General features: G+C 40.6%; 2 protein-coding genes across 5 annotated transcripts in view; one reads left to right on the forward strand and one right to left on the reverse strand.

The window, feature by feature from the left end:
- ASTN2 (astrotactin 2) overlaps window positions 1–22,169 on the reverse strand; it is an 883,413-nt gene that overhangs the window by 227,116 nt on the left and 634,128 nt on the right. The gene's annotated exons all lie outside the window — the stretch shown is intronic.
- Window positions 7,663–20,345, forward strand: LOC306645501 (E3 ubiquitin-protein ligase TRIM32). 2 transcript variants are annotated; one of them, XM_079113403.1, is made up of 2 exons: window positions 7,663–7,721; window positions 17,273–20,345. In XM_079113403.1, the coding sequence occupies exon 2, from the start codon at window positions 17,349–17,351 to the stop codon at window positions 19,308–19,310; it is 1,962 nt and encodes a 653-aa protein (XP_078969529.1). In that variant the 5' UTR covers window positions 7,663–7,721; window positions 17,273–17,348; the 3' UTR covers window positions 19,311–20,345. The 2 variants fall into 2 exon arrangements, with proteins under 2 accessions (XP_078969529.1, XP_078969530.1); XM_079113404.1 differs by having other exon boundaries at window positions 7,665–7,721; window positions 17,276–20,345.

Genomic DNA, 22,169 nt, shown 5'->3' on the forward strand with positions numbered 1-22,169 from the left:
AGATTAGACTGACAGCAACTGAGCCTGCTGATTATTTTTATCATGACTAAAAGCACAACCAGGCATTAAATCCTAATATGACGCTCTATTAAGTATATGTGTGCTTCAGGTGGTACTTCTTTCCATGAATAAAATGAACTTGTGAACTTATACTAGGAAAAAATACATCTTTATTTTCAGTATCTTATAATTGCAATTTAGCAGTTTTTAAAATTATAAATGTGACCAAAAATATAGTATTAATAAAATTTTCTATGACTTTAACATGATATAATTCACATATATTTGCATCACTTTATAGTTGTTACAAATATTTAAAGTATCTATGCTCGACACTACTGAGAAATTATGATGGATATCAGATTCTCCATTACATCTTGTCATTAATAAAGGAGCACATATATTACTATATTTTAATATTTTGATGACAGTATTTTGATAGTTTCTTTCTGTTGTTCTTGGTATGCATTTTCTTGCATGCCCTTTAAAAACATTATTCAGAGAAGTGGTTTTGTAGTCTTTATCATTCCATAAAAGGATTCTAGGAAAAAAATTAATGATCCCTAGGAGAAAGGAATAAGTTAAATAAAACCATGAGGAAACAATTGGGTGAATTTACAATTTAGAAAATATAAAGGACAAATGAACCAATGTCTTCAACAAATAACACGGGCAAAATTAAAGGATAGAACCATTACAGATAAGGACCAATACAACATATAGGCATCTTGGTCATTATTTAAACATACTGACTATAAAAGATATTTTTAAAGCCAAATATTTTTATATTCAAATTTTAAAAATTTGAATATGAACTGCCAGATGTGATAATAATGTTGAGTTTATGCTTAAAATAACTATCTCTTAAAGATACATGCTGAGCTATTCACAGAAGAAATGCTATATCTGGGATTTGCTTTTAAATATCCCAGCAACAAAAAGAAAACTGGGGATAAGCAATAGCTGAGGTGAAAATAGGAATTATTGACAAGAATCATTGCTGAGTAAGGGGCACATGGAGATTCACTATACCATTTTCTTTCTCCGTGTGTATACTTGAAATTTTTCTTAAAAATAATAAAATATCTTGTAGAAGGCTTACACAAAGTTGGTAAAGGCCATTATTGATGGTTAGTAGAATGAGGGGGAGTTTACAAATTTTACATTAGGTGCTGTTCTGATTCTTATAAATTCATGTTCACTTATAATTTTTTCATATTATATTTTAGAGCATTTTAGGGCTCACAGCATAATTGAAATTACCCATATACTTGGTATTCCCCCCCCACAAATAGCTTCTCCTATTATCAAAACTCTCACCAAAGTGTTCTATTTGTTACAATTGATGAATCTGTATAATCACAATCACTCAAAATCCACAGTTCACTTCCGTTGCTATAAATACTATGTATTTCAACAAATATACAGTGACATCTATATAGTATCACAGAATATTTTTACTGCTTTAAAATCCTGTGTGTTCTACCTATTCATTCCTTCCTGCTATCCCCAACCCTTGACAACCGCTGATATTTTTAAGATTTCTACAGTTTTAACTTGTTCAGAATGTTATATAGTTGGAATCATAAGTGCATTTTCAGATTAGCTTCTTTTGCTTTTATATACATTTAAGTTTCTTCCATGTATTTTCATGATTTGAGAGTTATTTCTTTTCAGCACTCAATATGGTACATTGTCTGAATATGCCACAGTTTATTCATCCATTGACCTACCAAAGGATATCTTGGTTGCTCCCAACTTTTGACAATTACAAATAAACTTGCAATAAATGACCATGTGCAGACTTTTGATGAATGTGTGTTTTCATTCCTTTGGTGAATACCAAAAAGTACAACTACCAAATATCAAGTTTTTGCTTTGTAAGAAACTACCAAAATGTCTTCCCAAGTGGATGTTCCATTTGGTATCACCACCAGCAATAAATAAGGGTTCCTGTTGATCTTCGTCTTCTCAGCTATTCAGTGTTAAATTGCTATTCTAATAGGTAGACAGAGGTATTTTGTTTTAGTTAGCATTTCTCTAGTCATCTCTCATAACATGAGATGTGGAGCATCTTTTTATATCTTATGTGACAGCCATTTTCTTCAGGGAAATGTCTTATTGAGGTTCTGACCCATTTTTTTTAACCGAGCTGTTTATTTTCTCATTGTTGAGTTTTCAGAGTTTTTTGTGTATTTTTACTAACAGTACTTTATCATATGTATCTTCTGCAAATATTTTCTCAGTCTGTGGCATGTCTTCTCATTATCTTGATATTTTCCTTTGCAGAGCAGAAATCTTTAATTTTCATAAGGTTCACTTTATCAATTATTACTTACATGTTATATTTTAAATTTTATAACAGCAATATAATTTTTCCTATTTTTAGGAAAAATAAAATAGAGCATTAAGCAACAATAACATAACAATATATGTAGGATGGAGGTGAGGGTATTTTACAATGTCTGCAGCTGGACAATCTTACACTGTCAGCTGGTGGACTGGTTAGTGTTAGCTCCAGAAAGAAACTCGACTAAAATACTGGACCCAAGAGGAACAGGAGATCTAGGACTAAGGCTGAGAAGTGGGGCTTAAAAGAAATAAGGAACATGGAAATTTTCCAGCAGCCTTCATTTAGCAGTGAGTTGAATTGGGGTTGTGGATCCTACACTCAGAATGCTTCCAAGCCAAACCTTCAATCTATGAAGATGTATTAAAAGTGTTCCTTCGTGGCTCCCCTTTTAACCAACCACATTACTTCAACCCATTATAAACTGGGTCTGGTTAATGAACATAAATGTATATGATATTAAAATAGAGCTTCAAAATTCTGAAGTAGATGTTACCATTTCAGCTCAAAGAAAAAAATAACTCCCTACACAAGGACATTTATGGAGTCTTATTTGTTCAAAGATGGGTTTGTAAATTTGACAAACACATAGCTAGTTTGACAGCTATGAAGACCAGAGAAAAATTATTTCAAAAACTTTTCAACATTAGGTAAATAAAATATCAAAATTTATATTTACTGGAAAAGCACTTGTTATATACCTAGCATTATCATAAATATGTATGAGTAGGTTACAGAGATCTTTGTAAATGGTTAGATTTATAAATATAACCAAAATAATGATTATATTAAGATGGTGTGTAAAGTTGACTCCGTTCAAATTTTCTTTTAGGTATTTAATTTAAACTGAATTCAAACATCTGTTGAGTCCTCCCTCCTATGTTTTAGGTATAGACTGGACTGAGAAACATAGATATTAAATATGGCATATGGAATTAGAGTCAATTTTAGCAAGAACTAGAACTAACTAGATGGAGGGATAGATAACAGACATATAGATACAAACCAAAAAAAATAGAGAATAACAGACAAAAGAGAAAGGAGCAAAAGAAGACAAGAGGCAGGAAGAAGCTTTAAAATGGCCCTCAGTCATTCCACCTTCTGATATTCACTGCCTGTTACAACCTCCTGTACTTGAACAACTGGCTCCTAACCAACAGAATACAACAATATGGAAAGAATGCTGCTTCTGTAATTGACTTACAAAAAAATTGTGACTTCCATCTTGTTAGCAGATTCCCTCCTGCTGCTGGCTTTGATGAAACAAAATGAATCATGGAAAGGTTCATGTGATAAGGAACTGAGGGAATCTCCAGACAATAGCCAGCAAGGAACAACCCTTAAGGAACTGAATCTATCCAACTATACGGGTGGTCTGGAAATGTATACTTCCCTATTCCAGCCTTCAGATGAGCCCCCAGCCCTCTACAATAATTTGATCACAGCTTTGGAAGACAAGGTAAAGCAGAGGACCAATAAAACTATGCTTGGATTCCTAATTCACTGAAACTGTGAGACAGTAAATGTGTAATTGTGTTAAATGGTAAAATTTTAGGGGTCATGTCATTTTATATTGATAGACAAGTAATACAGACAGACATATATAATTATATATTATTGCATGATAATTCTAGTAATTATAAACTTTTAGACTCAGACAAATTGGGTTGGGAAGTAATAAGAATTTTTAACACTTAACATTTTTCTCCTCTATATTCTGTAAGCAAGATATTCCTCCTACTCCTCAAAATTCAGTTGCTAATGAGGAAAGAAGTTTTAAAATTAATAGTAATAATAAATAATAATAATAGCTAACATTCACAGAGCACCTATTCTTTACTACTTTAGATCTAATGTCACCTTACATTTCTGTGTGGTAGGTAATTATTATCACCATTTTGTAGAGGAGAAAAGTGAAGTACAGAGATGCTAAGTAATTTGCCCAAGGATACAAGCTTTGTCAGTTCCAACCAAGTTATTTAGGATTATGTCAGATCATCTTCTTACATATTCCCTAAAATAATCCTTCAGGGAGTATGGGGCTGATTTCAAAGACCTTTCTCTTTCTAAACAATGGTGTACTTAATAAGTAAGTTTATTTTTAAAAATCACAAGTGCAATATAATGAACAACCTTCTACACAGTAGACAAAATGCTAATGTTTTACATCCAATATCTTAATTTTCTCCCAACAATGTTGTCAGAAATGAAAGAGAATTAGAAATCTTCTTTATAAAGGAAGAAGAAAAATGCATTAGGTGATGTTATCAGAAGAAACCATGTCCCCAAAAAGATATTTGAAAGTTTAATCCCCAGAATATTAGAAGGTGACCTTATTTGGAAATAAGGTTGACATAGAAGCATTCAATAAGATGATATCACATTGGGGTGGGGCAGGCCCTTAATCCAATATGGCTAGTGTATTCAAGTCAGAGAATGCCTTAGGGCCACCAGAATCTGGAAGAAATAAGGAAGGATCTTTTCTTCTTTCTTTCTTTTTTTCCTATCATTTTTAGTGGTATGTTAGAATTATATGTGATAGCGGGATTTGTTTTTATATATAATATATTATATATATTTAATATAATTTGGTCAATATCACTGCAAGAAAAGATCTCCTAAAGCCTATAGAGAGCATGGCCCCTCTTTATACCTTGACTTCATATGTTTAGTCTCCAGGACTGAGAGAGAAAAAATTTTTCTTGTTTTAAAACCACCTAGTTTGTGGTAGTTTGTTCCATAGCCCTAGGAAACTGATACAGGTGATTTAATGTTAAATGAAAAACCATTATATTAAATGCGAATAAAGAGTATATAAAGGGCTCCACAAAGAACATTTTTAAACTGTCTGTAAGAGGAATGCTAATATTATGCCAGGGTTGCAAAGTCACCAGAATAAAAATAAGTACAGTTTCAGGGTGCTTATTTTACTCTGGAAAAGAAAGAGATTTTGCGCGAAGCATGGCAGTTTAATTCAATGGGTAAGTAATTAAACATTTTTTAAAAAGATAGTCAATTAAACACTTTTTTTTTAACAAAAAAGAAGGGAGTTTTTAAAGGTATGCTTGACATTTATCCTTTGCAGGAAGGCACTCCCACTATTCTTTGGTAATGCTGCTCAGAGAGGCTCAAATGGAATCTTTGCCTTGACAGGATTATATCATGTGGTCATTAGGACTGCCACTTCTTGCCAAACATTCCTTGACTTCTGAGCACTGACATTTCTTTTGAGTCTTATAAACAAATCTTAATAAAATAAATAGGTTCGCACATGTCATAGAATGTGGGTGCTTTTGGGGTGGTGGTTCAGGGAATGTCATGGGCCAACTGACCTGCATTTTTATTTCTAGATCTACCTACATCTTTCTGAGCCTTTGCCATTTCTTTTTGTAACACAAACTATACTATCTCCTTAAGGAACTGAAGGGATTAATTGTGATATGAATATTACGTAATGCTGATATATTGATGGTACTCAAAACATGGCCAACTTTTAACTGAGTGCTCCCACTGAATCATTTTGCACTTAGCATAACTCCAGACCAGACAGGAATGTGATTTGCCTAAGGTCACATTTCTGAGTCTGCTTTATTTACTCAACAAATTTTCATATGTGGGCATTGTGCTAACAGATATAACTACAAACAGGCAGTGTACTTCAGGGAGTTCATATCCCACAGGTTGAAGATAGCAGACAAAAGAATAATTAAAGCCCAACCAGTATGTGGTTTGTGAAAAGCAATTAAATTGCAAGTGTTCACATAGTGAACACACCAGAGTTAGAAGAAACATAGAAAAGTAGGAAGGGTAAATACAGCTCCCTCTTGTTCCCCCAAGGTTTCTCTCTATATCCACCAGATGCAAACTTTGACAAAATATGCCCCAGGCCTTTCATTCTCCCTTCTGGGCTCCCTTCTTAATCTAGTTTTGGCTTGATCTATTCCTGTCTTTGCCTGCTCAAATTCCATGTGGCCCTGAATTGCAAGTGTTTTGTTGATCTCAGATAGCCCCAGAGCCCTAATGCTAACCTAGGAATCCAGAGCCACCAATTATGTTCAGGATGCCATGAAGTATGTCAAGTGAACTTCTTTTCCCCAACATCTGAAATGCTAGAGGCTGGGGGTTACAGAACCAGCAGCCCTGGATGGCTAAGAGCTAATTACAATTTTAAAGAAAGTTCCCGTTCATTAAGAGCAAATAATTGGCAATCTAGATTAATTCTCATAGTAAATCTCATCTTCATTTACAGATAAGAAATGGGGAGAATGGTTTTAACAAGGTTAAGACGTTGAGTTCTCAGAATTCGGTTTAAATCTTGGCTCTGACAGTACCTGGTGGCCTTGTTATTTAATCAACTTGAACATCAGTTACCTTCTCTCGAAGAATGGTTCTGAGGACTTAAATGAGCTATGGAGGGTAAGTGCTTAGTTGTCACTAGTCAAGCGGTGCTTAGTGATGTTATGTATTGGTCTGTAGTTTTATCAATGTACAGGGGTCACATAGCAAAGTGGAATTTCAAAACCAGGCACTCTTTTTTGCTCTTAAAACTGTAGAGTATGGTCACTTTCAGGAGCAGGAAACTGGCTCCAAGCTACCTTATGGATTGCAGGTCCTGGTAAGGCAGTAGGCCAGATCAGCCTTCACCTGGTAAGACTCCACCACCTGCCCCCACTCCCCAAAGCCAGAGTTGGGTTTAGATTTCTGAGTAGCTTCAGTTTTTTCCGGACAGGAGCTGCAGTGTTTCCCCCTTATCTCCCTCTGCTGTTGGCCTCCCAGCGAGTAGGCAAAAACCTCCTTTAGAAGGCAGTTTGTTGCTCAGACAATGTCTCCAGGGAAAGGGTGTGTCACGGGCATGAAATACAGCGCCTGAAGCAGGGGAGTTCGGGTTCTGGGCTTGTCTTCGCTGTCCCATTTCCTAGATGGGAAAGGTGAGGTTCGGAGGGCCTTTCTGCGAGGCGCTGAGGCCTTCTTGAGGACTACCACGGGAATCTCAGTTTTACAGAAGGGGCTGTCATTGGGAGTTCAGACACTGTTTTCTGACTTGGCTGCCGTCTCCCTGAATGAACTCAGCAGCCCCCTTCCGCCCGTGGGTCTCCGTTTCTTCATAGGTCCAAAGGGACAGGAAGCTAAATTAGACAACGCTAGGCACTCGGGTGATGGACAGACAGCCGCCACCAACGTGCCACTGGGACCCGAGCGATCGGCCTTCTGGCCTACAAGCCCCAGCGTGCCTCGGGGCGGGGCGGGGCATCGTGACAGACAATCAGCTCTGCGAATGGGCGCCGACCAGGGGCGTGCGGTGGCGCGTGCGCAGAGGGCAGCGGGCGGGTGGGCTGGCGGCGGTGGACGCGTCGGAACCGCGGGCGGTCAGGTAGGGGGCGGGAAGGAGGGCCGGGGACCAGGGAGCGCTGCCCGAGTCGCGGGCGGTGTCTGAGCGGCAGGGCGAGGACCTGCACCCCAGTGGCAGGGTCTGGGGGGACGGATTCGAGCGCAGGACTGGGTGGGGGTGGGGCCGCGAGGAGCAGGCTCGGGAGGGATTCGGGGCGAGAATCGCGGGAGATGCAGCTGGGGGAGGGGAGCGAGGGGCTCTGCGAAGATTCGCAGTCGCAGCGTCTCGGGAGGGTATGAGGTAATGTGGGGGCCCCGAGGAGACACGGGTGCAGCATCTGGGTGAGGGGAGGGAGTCCGAGGCCCCGGAGGAATCTGGGTGCAGAATTTTAGAAATGTGAAGGAATTGGGGAGCCTTGATGAGGTTCGGGGGAATCTAGGGGCGCTAGGCGTTTGGTGGGGGCAAGGTCTGAGATCAGAGGAAACAGGGTCTAGGGCGATGCCTGCTTAAGAGAAAGGAACTTCCGGAGTGGGGTCTCGGAGAGATTGAGGGTCGAGTTCCTAGGGGAATCAGCGGGAAGCAGGGGCTGTGATGTTAGCAGAGAGGGGGACCTGGCTGAGGTCCGAAAGCAGCACGTGAGGCGGGGAGAGTGAAAGGAGGAGGAGTATGGCTTGAGGGCTGCTCTGTTCCTCACGGAGATGAGCACCCAGATGGAAGGAGGGCAGACATTTGAGGTGCAGGATGGGGTGGTGAGCTGAGATGAAAGATTGAAGGCTGCAGAGATTTGGAAACAGGGTTTAAAGAATATGTCAAAGGGATTTGGGGGCACATGAATGAGTAATCCCTGAGGTTGCAATGTACAGTGCAAAAAAGGTTGAAATTCTCTACGGTGAGTTGGGAATAGGATTTGGAGAGGATTGAGTGCTGAGGTGGGGATGTCATAACTGGGCTATAGAATTAAAGGCCCCTGGGGAGATTTTTGGTTGGTGTCTTAGGCTACTAAAGGAATTATTCTGAAGTCTCTTCATGGGAAGTGGAGTTCTGGATGCCCAAGGACCTAAAAGTAACCTGTGAAACTATGAATGTATAGCACAGTTCAGGGGTTCAGAAATAAAGTCAAAAGTCTTCAGAGATCCTGAAAGAGTGTGACATTTCCTGTGGGGGGGGCAGAATCTTCCCTCACTTATGAACTAGAGCCCTTTTATCTGGAGATAGGCGGGCGTGGTACCACGACAAACTCCATCTGTCCATCCCACTGTCTCCACTGCCTGCTGAAAGTGTTAGACTTTGGGGAAGAAGAGAGGTTTAAGGGTGAGGGGTGAAGCAGGGAAACTTCAAGGTCATCACCTAACTTTCCCTTTCCCTATACCCCCAAGCTCTTATAGATGTATAAGATCTCCAGGGGAATGAGTGGAACATTATCTCAACCAATTAATCCCATAAGGTCTGTTCTAGCTTAAAAAGGCAGTGGCTCTGTGAATGAGGTTTTTGGGCTGGGAGAGAAACAAAAAAAGGGAAAATCATATGTATTGAGCATTTAGCCCTATGCCGTGTTCTAGAGCAGTGGTTTTTAAAATTTATTTTTATTGCTGCATTAATAAAGCAGTGATTTTTTAAACAGGGTGATTTGGTTCCTCAGAGTCAATATATGCAAATGTTTTTAGTTGTCATAGTGGGGTGGGGAAACTGTTGACCTCTGATGGTAGACACCAGGGATACTGTTAAACATAATGCATTAACAGCCCCCACAAAGCAAGCATATGGCCCAAAATATCAATAGTGCTAAAATTGAGGGACTTTGCTCTGAAGTCAAATATTATGGGTTCAACTCCTGACTCTATTTCTTACTGACTTTGTGGTTTCAGATGACTTAAAGAGTAAAGGAACTGAGAGGTTATTTATAAAATGGGGTTAATGACAGGATTTATGTCATAGGATTTTTGTGAGGATTTAGTGAGGTAAATCAGGGTTCCTAGTGTCTGGTACATAGTACTCCAGATTTAGTAATTTTTAGTTTTTGTATGTACTTTCTTGCTTAGTTTTCGTAACAACCATTCTAAGTAGTCTCTACTCTACCCAGTTTACATATGAGAAAACTAAGGCTTAGGAAGTGACTTCTCCAGTTTCCATAGGTAGGAATAGCAGAGTTGAGCTTATTTCCAGATTCCTGTAACTCTACATTCCTTCTTTCCTGGGGCCTACTTAGTCTTATTTTCTCAGCCCATTCTCCTGTATTGAGAAGGAAGATTGCTCTGTTAGTATCACCGAATATTAGGTTAAACTCTAAAGGCGGGTATCCTGGACTTTGTTCTTGGTTTGCTGTTAGAGCAGGAAAGTGAATAGATAAAGGGAGATGCTTGAGGAGAGCAAGGAGAACGACTTTAAGGGACTATACTATGAGGTATGGAGGCCCTTGGCTTGAAAAACCACATCATAGCAGGGCCTCAGGCTGAAATCAGCCATACTCTGAAGGAGGATAACTGCTATTCTGAATGATCTCTTTTGGGCTTCTTTCCTCTGGGAGAGAATAGTAGTAGCATTGGCTCTGTCAGCTCCAAGACTAGCTCCAGCATTGACAAAGCCAGTTTAGAAACAAAGCTGAACTGGATCTGAGGGCCAAGACTTAGCTGGAATATCCACACCCACCCCTAATGAAAATATGTAATGGGAATTGAGTCAGTCTTTGGAATCAGAAGCTAGAAGTCCAACTGCTTTGCTGCTTATTTTCTATGTGACCTTGGTCAAGCACTTGTCAGCCTCCGTCTATTAAAAATATAAACAACTACATTTATTAAGTGCTGACTCTGTGCTTTATCTCAATAAATCCTGCCAGCAATCTTGTTTTCAATCTAAGATGTTATTCCTTATTTTGGTAGATTAGAAAACTAATAGGTTTAAATGACTTCCTAGGCTACATACAAGTGGCTAAGCAGAGATGCGAGCTTGGTTTCGTTCCCTAAATTAGATTATACTAGTTTTATTAAAAGATCTTTTCCAACACTTGAGAGCCCTACACCTATGTCTGGAGAGTGGTTGGAAGCAAAACTTTATAAGGCTGTGATTTTTTTGTTGTTGTTGTTACTTTTTTTTTTTTTTTTCTGTTTTGTTTTTTGGTACCAGGGATTAAAGCCAGGGGTGCAATGAGCCACATCCCCAGCCCTTTTTTAAATTTTGAGAGAGGGTCTTGCTAAATTGCCCAGGCTGGCCTTGAACTTGTGATTCTCCTGCCACAGCCTCCCCAGTCACTGGGTACAGGACTCTTGAAGTGGACCGTTTTCCATACACACTGGTGTGATCCTCCTTCCATTTTGTCTCTGGTAGAACAATCAGATTTAAGTCATTCCTAGATATATTTGCCAGCCTCTCAACCAGATTCTGCCTGGAGGTAATGGTAGTCTAGTCATCCGGGAAGTGTAGCACATCATTTTGAGTCACTGTGGTTTTATGACTGGGAGTTTACAAAGGGCATTTGGGTCCCTGATCTACTTTGAGATCTTGAACAGGTTACTTTTCTCAGAGCATTGTTTTCCTTATAAAGAGGAATAAATAACACATTCTTAAACATAGTTTTGAACATAAGAGTTATGTACAAAAGGTGCCTCAAACTCAATAGTTTTTTTCATGAGATATTGCAATTGTAGAACAAAGGTGAAGCTGGAATGTTTGGTGTTTAGCCAGATTTGATAACCCTTCATGGTCTTTGTCAGTATCCCCCAAGTTCCCATCACCTGTTGTACCTTTCCCAATATCTGCTTCTTGACCTTTAATCAAGTAAAACAAAACAAAACTCATTATTTAAATGAGCATGTTTCATCTGAAGAAAAAGGAACTAAAAGAGTTGGGTGGGTTAAGTTGAATTGGACCTTGTTGATTTTTCGCTTGTCTTGTATTTTGAGTCAGATTGGCAGCATAGGTATTACCCAAATATTTGTGGAAGATGCAGGAGACCTTTTTTTCCCTTTGCTCCTGGGGATTGAACCTGAACCTCTGACCTATATACCCCCAGGCAAGGGAAACCTTTTAACTCTTACAGTTTTTGAGGAAGTCAGAAACAACAGACTCCACCCCCCCCCCCCCCCCCCCAGCAAACCCTGTTGATTTAACCTGCCCTTGACTTGTTTAGCTGAAGTTTCCTTTTCCACAAACACATTTTAAAAATACTCTGGGGTGTTACTTATGTGTTCCACACTGGTCCAACTTTGGGGGACTGCCTGTGTCTCATTATAAGCCCCTAGTTTTCAGTCTATTTTATCTGTTTCCAGGTGCCTTGAATGCCCTGAGTAATCTAAATTTTATCAGAATCTTCTTCCACACATAGAATTAGGTGAATATCAGGTGGTAACTGTAGTCTTGCTAATATGTGACCTTTGTGGCATGGAGATTATTATGTGATTAGCAGTCTGTTAAAATGCATGAGGAGTAAATACAATTTAGAAAGATGACATAGAGGAAATGTGAGAAACTGGGGGAAAAAAAAAAAAAAAAATACCCAGACCAGGGATAGTGCGTCAATAGTAGAATATATTTTGTCTTGTGAAAGGAAATGGAGTATTTTACACGTTGTCTAGTTTTTGGGTGAAAACTCTGTGTCTGTTTCTTTTTAAAAAAAAGTATTTCCAGTGCCTTTCACAGGGCTGGATTCATATTAGGTGCTCAGTAAAAATTTGTTTAATGTATTGATTAAGGGTCTCCAGTTTTGCATGGTCTAAGCCCCCAAAAGGCTTATATGTATGTAGGGTACAGAGACCTCTAGACACTCAATGATAGACATTCAAGCATTGGATGAATAATTGAAACCTTGGGTCATCTGACTTTTGATTATAAGATCAAGAAAAACAGTCTCTAAGAAGGCTCAGAATTTTATTATTTAAATCATGTATCTGATGCCTTAGGTACAGTCTGCCTGTTGAAAAAGGCCTATTCATTTCTTCTTGTAGGCTGGGTGGTGGTGGTGGCAGGCAGTTGCAGTTGCCACTGCTGCTAATAACAATAAAAGCTATTTTTTGCACAGTTAATTGTATGCCTGGCTTAGTACTGTAACTAAGTGCTTTATGCACATAAATCTCATGGTAATTTTTATGGATAACCTTGTGAGTAATGTATTGTTCTAAGGCCCCTTTTCATAGTTAAAAAACAGAATGAGAGAACTTAAATAACTGGCCCTAGTCTCCACAGTAAGTGTTGCAGCTGGGATTCCAAACCAGATTTTTGAGCCCACTTCCTTAATCTGTAATAAAGCTTATTTCTAGCTCCTCCTCTTTAGTACTAGTTCTACCCTATGATGTTGAGTTATTCATTTCCTTCTCCTGGTCTCCGTTTCCTCATTTATGTTACTATTTGAGTTCACTACTAATTCTAGGATTTCCTATTTAGTCTCTGCAAGGAGGAACTGAAACAGTTCGTTTGGTCAAAAGAAGTTGTGAATTCACTTACTCATTACTTCCTAGTCAGGATATCTGGTATTCTCAATCAAATCCCTTCAAAGCTGACCAGTCCTTTTATTCATCTTTACATTCCATGAAAGGTTCTTCATCCTTTCAGAATTCTTTGTTAATACTAGTACTGGTTGCTATTGTTAATGCTGTTTTGATTGTTATTAAATTTGTGGTAAATAGCATTCTTTCATTGCGTACCTACCAGTATCAGGCTAAGTACTTCATATGCAGTATTCTTAGTCACCACAGGAATCTTTTAATAAACTAAGAAAACAGGTCTAGAGGAGGATAAATAACTTGCCACTGTCCCACAACTTGTAAATGACAGCACTAAGATGTTATCCCAGTTCTGTCTGACCTCAGGGTTTATGTTTTGTTTTGTTTTTTCTTTTCTTTTTTTGTTTTGTTCTGTTTACTTTTTGCTTTTTCTACTTCATGAACTGATGAAAACCTAGTGGTGCCAAATGATATTAGACTAGGCTGGGATGTAATTATAGAATTTTCTTGAGTCTTTAGGTAGCCAGAGCAGACACAGCTTAAGGGAAGTATTCTCAGGAGCCAAAGAGATGTGCTAATAAAAGTGTGAGATATACAACATAAATCATTACATCAAGAGGGTAAAGGGAGGGAATGAGCTGAGGTCAGATGAGGTGACAGGTTAAGACTTTGTAAGGTTTGCAAAGTGTCTATGAGGAAATGTGTTTAGGGGATTATGAAAGCAGGCAAGATCATAAATAGCATGTTGGGGTTTCATTCTGGTTGGTCATGTGTTTTATAGCTGGCAGAAAATGGGCAGCATACTTAAGGATTTGAGATAATTCCTTCTCTACTCTTTTCAGGGAAACTGAGGTCGAATTGAGCTTCCACGTAGTCTTTCTCACTTTCAGTAGTCATGACCAGGTGTGTCCATCTGGAGGAATGAGACTGTATGTACCTGTTTCTGAGTTCCATTTCAGACTGAGACCCTTCTGAAAGTTGTATTTCCAGATCATGGAAATAGGAACAGCAGTCCAGGCTTTTTCCATATCTACAACTCTCCATACCTGATGATACAGTGATGGGAACTTGTGTTTTCCTGGAAAAGCATGACGACTTCAGGGCAGCAATTCTGACATCCTTAGAGAAACTGGGGGTGGGGTGGGTTGTTGTAGATGGTTTAGATCATGACTTACATTTTTGAAGGTAATGGCTCTGGTAGGGAAGCAGAAAGCTTTTTAATTGAAGGAGGTGGTATGCTATTCTGGAAAGCTGGGGAAAGAATTTGCTGGTACTTTTATAAGCTGGCAGACTTGTTTAATTAGCTGATCTGCAGTGCCATCTCTGGGAAGAACAGATGTCCCTGCACATTGTAAGGTAACATGCTCTGGAACCAAACACCAAATGTTGCCCTCAGTCTGTTGTCCCAGATGACAGAAGAGAGAACGAAGCTATCAGTTTAGCATTGAGATAGTTTGTATGGGTCTTGACTTGAGGTTTCTATCCATATTTGTATATTATTGCCCCCAGACCCAAAGCATTTAAAAATTAGGTCTTCACAGATTCGGACATCCACATGCAGCCTCTTGCACTCATGATATGTGGTTATTTGTCATTTTGTTGAGACATGGATATGAGTTGTAATAAGTTGTAAGGCTAGTATATGGCAGTGGGTCACTCAGCTAATAAATCAATCTAGCCTACTCTTTAGCAGCTGAGTCTCATACCTGTATTATTGTTCCTTCTTTCTTAGGGAGAAAATTATGTGTTATAAGGCAACATTTCCCAGAGCACAGTCTAGAGAACACTTGTAGTAAGTGTTATATGACCATTAAAAAAAAAAAAAAAAAAAGGCCTGGAAGTAATGTTGTGTTAAACACAAAAGGAAACATATCTACTCTGTAAGGTTCCACCATGTTTAAGCTGTGTGACCTTGAGCCTGTTTTTCTGAACTTTAATTTTCTTCTCTATAAAATAGGGTAATAAAAATATTACCTGCTTCATACTGTCATTATGAGGATTAAATGAGATTAAGCATATGAAACTCCTGACATGGTATCTAGCAAATAGTAGGCACTAGATGAATTCCCTTATAGTAATAGGAATATCAAGGAAGTAGGATCAACTTCAGATAAATTGTGTCTCTCCTGTTCTTTGTCAGATTGCATTCCAAAGCTGAATTAAATATGATGGAAATTTGTTGTAATCTCTCTCTCTACATTGACCTCCCTTCTATGTGCCTGGACAAAGTTGATGTGGACAAAGACTGCCTCAGCTGGCTTCACTGTCCTTAAAATTAAGCTAACTTGGCAGAAGTCATCGCCGCCTCTTCCTCCCCCTCTCCTCCCTCAATAGTTGACCATCTGCATGTCACAAGACTGCACAGGTGCTGCGGTAGGATTTGCATTTGAGAAAGGCTGTGTTTATCCACGTGCCTCACCTTGCTGGATATATTCATTCTAATTTTGGGTGGAAGTTGGCAGTGGTATAAGGCTGCAGTTCATGAGATTTCTAGACGTCTACTTCGTGAGCATATGTAATATCAAGGAAGGTGGGAATGTTCTTAATATGCTTGGGTAAAGCACTGGGCATTCCAAACTAGAAATAATCTGTCTTGATAAGGAACTACTATTTTTTAAAATCATCTAGGCTTGAATATTTATCCATCTGAGCTCTTTGTCCCCCTCCCACCATAACCCACTGGTTTTCAGATGTGCTAGTATAGTTCTGGAATAGTGCTCAGGTATATCTCCTTTCCATTTCTACCTGCTCCTTAGTTCAGACTCCCTATTACCTCACTCAGGTTATTTTGCTGTAGTTTCCACACTACTTTCTCTGATTTTTATTTCCCTCACTTCATTACAGCTTTGAGCTTCATCATGCCCTTCAAAACAAATTTCAAAAGGCACACTTGAACTCTGAAGATCTTTTATAATTATTCTCCAGTTTGTTTTTCTAAACCTCTTATTCTGTTTCCCCCTATACTCTCCCATAACTTTAAGTTTTGTTTAAGATTTTTCTGGTGCAAAGCCAAATCTTATTGTTGCATGTACTACATATATTACTTTTATTCCTTACATTAACTCTCTAGTATTACATTAACTGCAGTATTAGTTCTGTTTTATAGATGAGGAAAATAAAGCATAGAGAGGCTAAGTGGCCTCTCTTCTCTTTCCAATACACAAAACTTCTTATATTCTCCCCAACTTTATAACTTTTGTAAAGGCTCTTTTGCCCTTTGCCTGGTACTCCTTTCTATCTCCACATTTCTATGCATTCTTCTGTGCTTGAATCAGGTGCCATTTACACTCTGAAATTTGTTTCCCTTCAAGTTAGAATAAATCCATCTTAACCACTGTCAAACTAAGTTATACATACCCTGAATAACTTAGTATCAAGTACAACACATGATACCTCGTCTGAGATGAGTGTATAGGTGAGTAGTTGGAGGAGAGATGAATGGGAGACATATTTTCTGGACTGATGTTTTCTCTTTTTCTGGAAAATTCCTAGGCCCCCAAACATGACACAATACACTCTATGACATAATAAAAAGGCGTCCACGGTTTTTTGCTCAAGCAGTGTTCTTTGCCTAAAATACCTTGGTCTCTTGTTGACTCATTTCTTTCATGGCGTGTCTTAGGAATGGTATTGCTGGGCAGCTTTCCCCAGTTCCTTTAGGTAAATCCATCACTGCATGCACTACTACCATAGAATATTTTGTGAACCCTTCTATCATATATTCCTTTTATTTTACATATTTTTTGTGCTTTCTCCTAGTATAAATTATTATGAATTGTAAACTTCACTTATGAACTAATCACTAGCATTATTACAAGTATACTACATGCCAGGTTCTGTGCTAAGGGTATCTTGTTTATCATGTTTTTTAACCCTTACAGTAACTACAAGGGATACAGCATTGTGGCTTGTGTTTTGCAGACGAGTGGTGGAGAAACTGCTTGGGGAGTTAGGTTACTTGCAGATTCTTGCCCACTCTGTGATGCTTTGGCTATTTTGTTTCCCTGTGTTGTCATCACCTGACATGATAGGCCTTAATAAAATATTTGTTAAATAAGTGAATGACTGATGGAGTGATTATAGCTACTCTCAAAATGTTTCTTAACTGAATTAATTTATATAGGCAATGGAAAATGAATAATGGTTTCTTTTTCTCTTTAGTAGGAGTCGGACTCTGGGCATGAATGCTAAGCTGTTCAGTTCTGGGCTGTGCTAGCAGGACCATTTAAAGAAAGCAATGGCCTCAGCAGCAGCTTCTCACCTGAACTTGGATGCCCTCCGTGAAGTGTTGGAATGCCCCATCTGTATGGAATCCTTCACAGAAGAGCAGCTGCGGCCCAAGCTCTTGCACTGTGGCCACACCATCTGCCGCCAGTGCCTGGAGAAGCTCCTGGCTAGTAGCATCAATGGGGTCCGCTGTCCCTTTTGCAGCAAGATCACCCGCATAACCAGCCTGACTCAGCTCACGGACAACCTGACAGTGCTGAAGATCATTGACACAGCTGGGCTCAGTGAGGCCGTGGGGCTGCTCATGTGCCGGTCCTGTGGGCGGCGGCTGCCCCGGCAGTTCTGCAGGAGCTGTGGTTTGGTGTTGTGTGAGCCTTGCCGGGAGGCAGACCACCAACCTCCCAGCCATTGTACACTCCCTGTCAAAGAGGCAGCTGAGGAGCGGCGTCGGGACTTTGGAGAAAAGTTGACTCGTCTGCGGGAGCTTATGGGGGAGCTGCAGCGGCGGAAGGTAGCTTTGGAAGGTGTCTCCAAGGACCTTCAGGCCAGGTATAAAGCAGTCCTCCAAGAGTACGGGCATGAGGAGCGCAGGGTCCAGGATGAGTTGGCTCGTTCTCGGAAGTTCTTCACAGGCTCTTTGGCTGAAGTTGAAAAGTGCAATAGTCAAGTGGTAGAGGAGCAGAGTTACCTGCTTAACATTGCAGAGGTGCAGGCTGTGTCTCGCTGTGACTACTTTCTGGCCAAGATCAAGCAGGCCGATGTAGCCCTACTGGAGGAGACAGCTGATGAGGAGGAGCCAGAGCTCACTGCCAGCTTGCCCCGGGAGCTTACCCTGCAAGATGTGGAGCTCCTTAAGGTAGGTCATGTCGGCCCCCTCCAAATTGGGCAAGCTGTAAAGAAGCCCCGGACAGTTAACATGGAAGATTCCTGGGCCATGGAGGCTGCAGCCTCTGCTGCCTCTACCTCTGTCACATTTAGAGAGATGGACATGAGCCCTGAAGAAGTGGTTGCAAGCCCCAGGGCCTCACCTGCTAAACAGCGGGGTTCTGAGGCAGCCACTAATATCCAACAGTGCCTCTTTCTCAAGAAGATGGGGGCCAAAGGCAGCACTCCAGGCATGTTCAATCTTCCAGTCAGTCTCTACGTGACCAGTCAAGGTGAGGTGCTCGTTGCTGATCGTGGCAACTACCGTATACAAGTCTTCACTCGTAAAGGTTTTTTGAAAGAGATACGCCGCAGCCCCAGTGGCATTGATAGCTTTGTGCTAAGCTTCCTTGGGGCTGATTTGCCCAATCTCACTCCCCTCTCTGTGGCCATGAACTGCCATGGTCTCATTGGTGTGACTGACAGCTATGACAACTCCCTCAAAGTATATACCTTGGATGGCCACTGCGTGGCCTGTCACAGGAGCCAGCTGAGCAAACCATGGGGCATCACAGCCTTGCCATCTGGCCAGTTCGTGGTAACGGATGTGGAAGGTGGAAAGCTTTGGTGTTTTACTGTTGACCGGGGAGCAGGAGTGGTCAAATACAGCTGCCTCTGCAGTGCTGTGAGGCCCAAGTTTGTCACCTGTGATGCTGAAGGCACCGTCTACTTCACCCAGGGCTTGGGCCTCAATCTGGAAAATAGGCAGAATGAGCACCACTTGGAGGGTGGTTTCTCCATCGGTTCGGTGGGCCCTGATGGGCAGCTGGGTCGCCAGATTAGCCACTTCTTCTCGGAGAACGAGGATTTCCGCTGCATCGCCGGCATGTGTGTGGATGCCCGTGGTGACCTCATCGTGGCTGACAGCAGTCGCAAGGAGATTCTCCATTTTCCTAAGGGTGGGGGCTATAGTGTCCTTATTCGAGAAGGGCTCACTTGTCCAGTGGGCATTGCCCTCACTCCTAAGGGACAGTTACTGGTCTTGGACTGTTGGGATCATTGCATCAAGATCTACAGCTACCATCTGAGAAGATATTCCACCCCTTAGAGGATGAGAAATGCCAGTTTATTCTGCTTCCAGCCAACCTTCTTCCCTTAGTCCTTGGTTGTTGGCAGTCTTATCGAGTAGACTTGGCCTATGTCCTGATTCCAGCTGGGTTGTTCTAGCATTTTAGAAGCTCTGTTTTTTAGTGTTTGTTATTCCCCTCTCCACACACTATCCTACCCTTACCTGAATTTAGAGCTTTAACAGGTGCATTTTCCCAAATAGAACACATGATGGTGTTAGCTGATGTTTGATTAGAAATTAGGCATTTTTAAGTACCAAGAACCACTTTAGGCTTCTGGCCCCTGTATTTGAAATTTGCCCCCTGTGTTGAATCCTTGTTGATTTCTTTGGGTTCGATGTTCTTCCCTGATCCATTGTTTCCTTCCTACTATAATGTGCTTTATCTGCGATACTTCCTCTTCAACTCTGGTTGCATTCTGGGTGCATGCTCCAGTGGGATCTGCCCCACATTTCAGTGACATTTCAGACATTGCATCCCCATAGCATGGTGTTCCTGGTTTGATCACCTTCATCAGTGTGAAAGCATATTCATTAAGTGCCACCAAGGGAAAGGTACACAATCCCGGAGGTAAGCAGTACCTCTTGGCTGGGGAATTTGTGTTGTTTCAGATTGGTCTCCATTGCAGATGTGCCAGAGAATGGATTGACCCTAGTTGGTTGGTGTTGAAGACTTCAGCCTGGAAATTGCTTGCCTTTTAAAGAGGCTAGCAATAGTAAACATAGTAAGATAGGAATAAGCAAACCGAAATGCTAACGTAGTCAGCAAACTTAATAGCCTTTGGGGCTTACCAATTTTTTTCTCTTTCTACTGAACTGTGCTGAGTTGTATGAGAAACTACAACACAGGCCAGGGCCAACAAAACAGGGAGGTGGACACATCCATCTTCATTATGAAAACAAACAACAGAACTGTTGGGTGGTTACTCTGTATTTTTTCTCCAGTGAGTGTATACTGTTTGACTTCAGGATTTATTTTCATTCTTCTATCAGGCATTAAATGATAACTTTCTTCATCACCGTTGTTCATGTCTCTTAATTAAATACGAGATTCGGGTGCAAGGAGAGGGATAACTTGTGCTATGCTGCTTTGACAGTTCTTTGAGAGCACAGGGATCTACCCACGTCAAAATTTAGCCCAAAGCACCATTATATAAAGATAATCCAAATCTCACTTCCCCATACACGGGAACTGACTTCCAAGGTTTGTAGTCACCAACACCCTATTCAGAACTGAGCCTCCACCTTGTTTCTTTCCATTTCAGCTCAAGAACAAAAGCCTTTAAGATGACCAGAGGGGAGAGAATTTGTGATGGGATTCTACAGGTTTTACTATGAGCAATACATCTTGTTCTTTTAGGTGCAGGGGTGACAGCAAGCCAAAGAGCCTATCCCTTGCTTTCACATAACAAGTTTTCTAAACTCGGCTACTTTAAAGTATTTTTTGGTGCCCCCCCACCTCCATCTTGTTCCCACTTTGACTTCTGCTGTGATAACTGCCAAAGGACAGGTAAAGTGTTGTTGAACTAGTTTGTATTATTTTTCACCTGGAGAAAGCCCCATGTACCGATGATGAAATTGCATCCAGTTTTCAAAGATTGTGTAATTAAGAGGAAATTGATTCAATTAAAGGTGCATCACAAATGACTATTAGTTATTAGAGCCATTTTATCTGTGGTGGCACCCAGCAGCAGGAGCTCTGTCTTTGCTGTCAGTGGGGGACTTGCTGAGGCAATAACACTGGTGAGGCCTTTGCCACGTGGTTTGGAGTAGAAAAATGCATATAATGTTGTGGGCTGGCTTGAGGTAAACAAGACCAGGAATACTCCAGCTGCCTGTGCTTTTGGAAAGAAGTGCTGTCACTGACGGCATTCATCATCTAGATGGAGTCCTAGCTCTAAACCACGGTGATGCCTTGGCCCTCAAGTAAAGTGGGTATCTGCTGGTTCAGAGTGTGGTCTGAAAGTTTTCGTTTCTTTTTCTTTGATGTGAATATTTTAGACTGTACATAGTACAGTCAATTGTTAATTATCTGCCATATCGATTAAATTGCAGAGTATGCTCTAAGAAACTGTTTTCTCAATTAGAGAATTTATGGTTTTTGTTTTTTAATGCAGTAATACCAAATAAAGTCTTACATGCAAGTCTGTCTGTTAAATAGATCCAAGAGCAGCTGCTGTGGTTGAAGCAGGTTTGTGGGACTGGAGAACTGACTACTTTCTCCTCTGCCCATCACACCTGTGCTACTATTGCAAAACTCTTGGGACACTGCAGAATACTTTCTGAAAACCATTGAACTACAGCAATGCTAACGTTCAGTTCCATCTTATTGGCCATGTGGCCTTGGACAAGTCATTTAACTCTTCCTTTTCTAGAAAATGGCAAAATGATTCTTGCCTCTGGGAAAGGTGTGAGATAACAGATGTGGAAATGCATGATTCCATTCAATAAATGCTGGTTATCATTAATTTCTTCAACTGAGTTGCTCTAAATAATGCCTGGTGGCCTGACGTGGTCCAGCCATGCCAAACAGTTCTTTCCTTCCTGCCTACCTTCTTGCTTTACAGCTTCTATGGCCACAAAAACCTTTCTCCAGCATTTCCCCCCCTACCCAGAAGCCTCCAAATAAATCTGCTCACCTGTTTCTTTCTACTAGCTGTTTCATGTTTCTAGCATTGTATAAATCACTGAGTTTCTATTATTTGTCTATATTTAATTAATAGATAGTTAACATCTAATCTCTTGCTACCAGCACATAATATGGTGCCTTGTATATGGTATTCCTCAGTTGTTTAATTCATTCAGTTATCTGCCTGACTCGGTGACCTGTGTAAACTGAGG

This window comes from Sciurus vulgaris (genome assembly GCF_902686455.1).
Source record: "Sciurus vulgaris genome assembly, chromosome: 15".
In the NCBI taxonomy this organism is placed as follows: domain Eukaryota; kingdom Metazoa; phylum Chordata; class Mammalia; order Rodentia; family Sciuridae; genus Sciurus; species Sciurus vulgaris.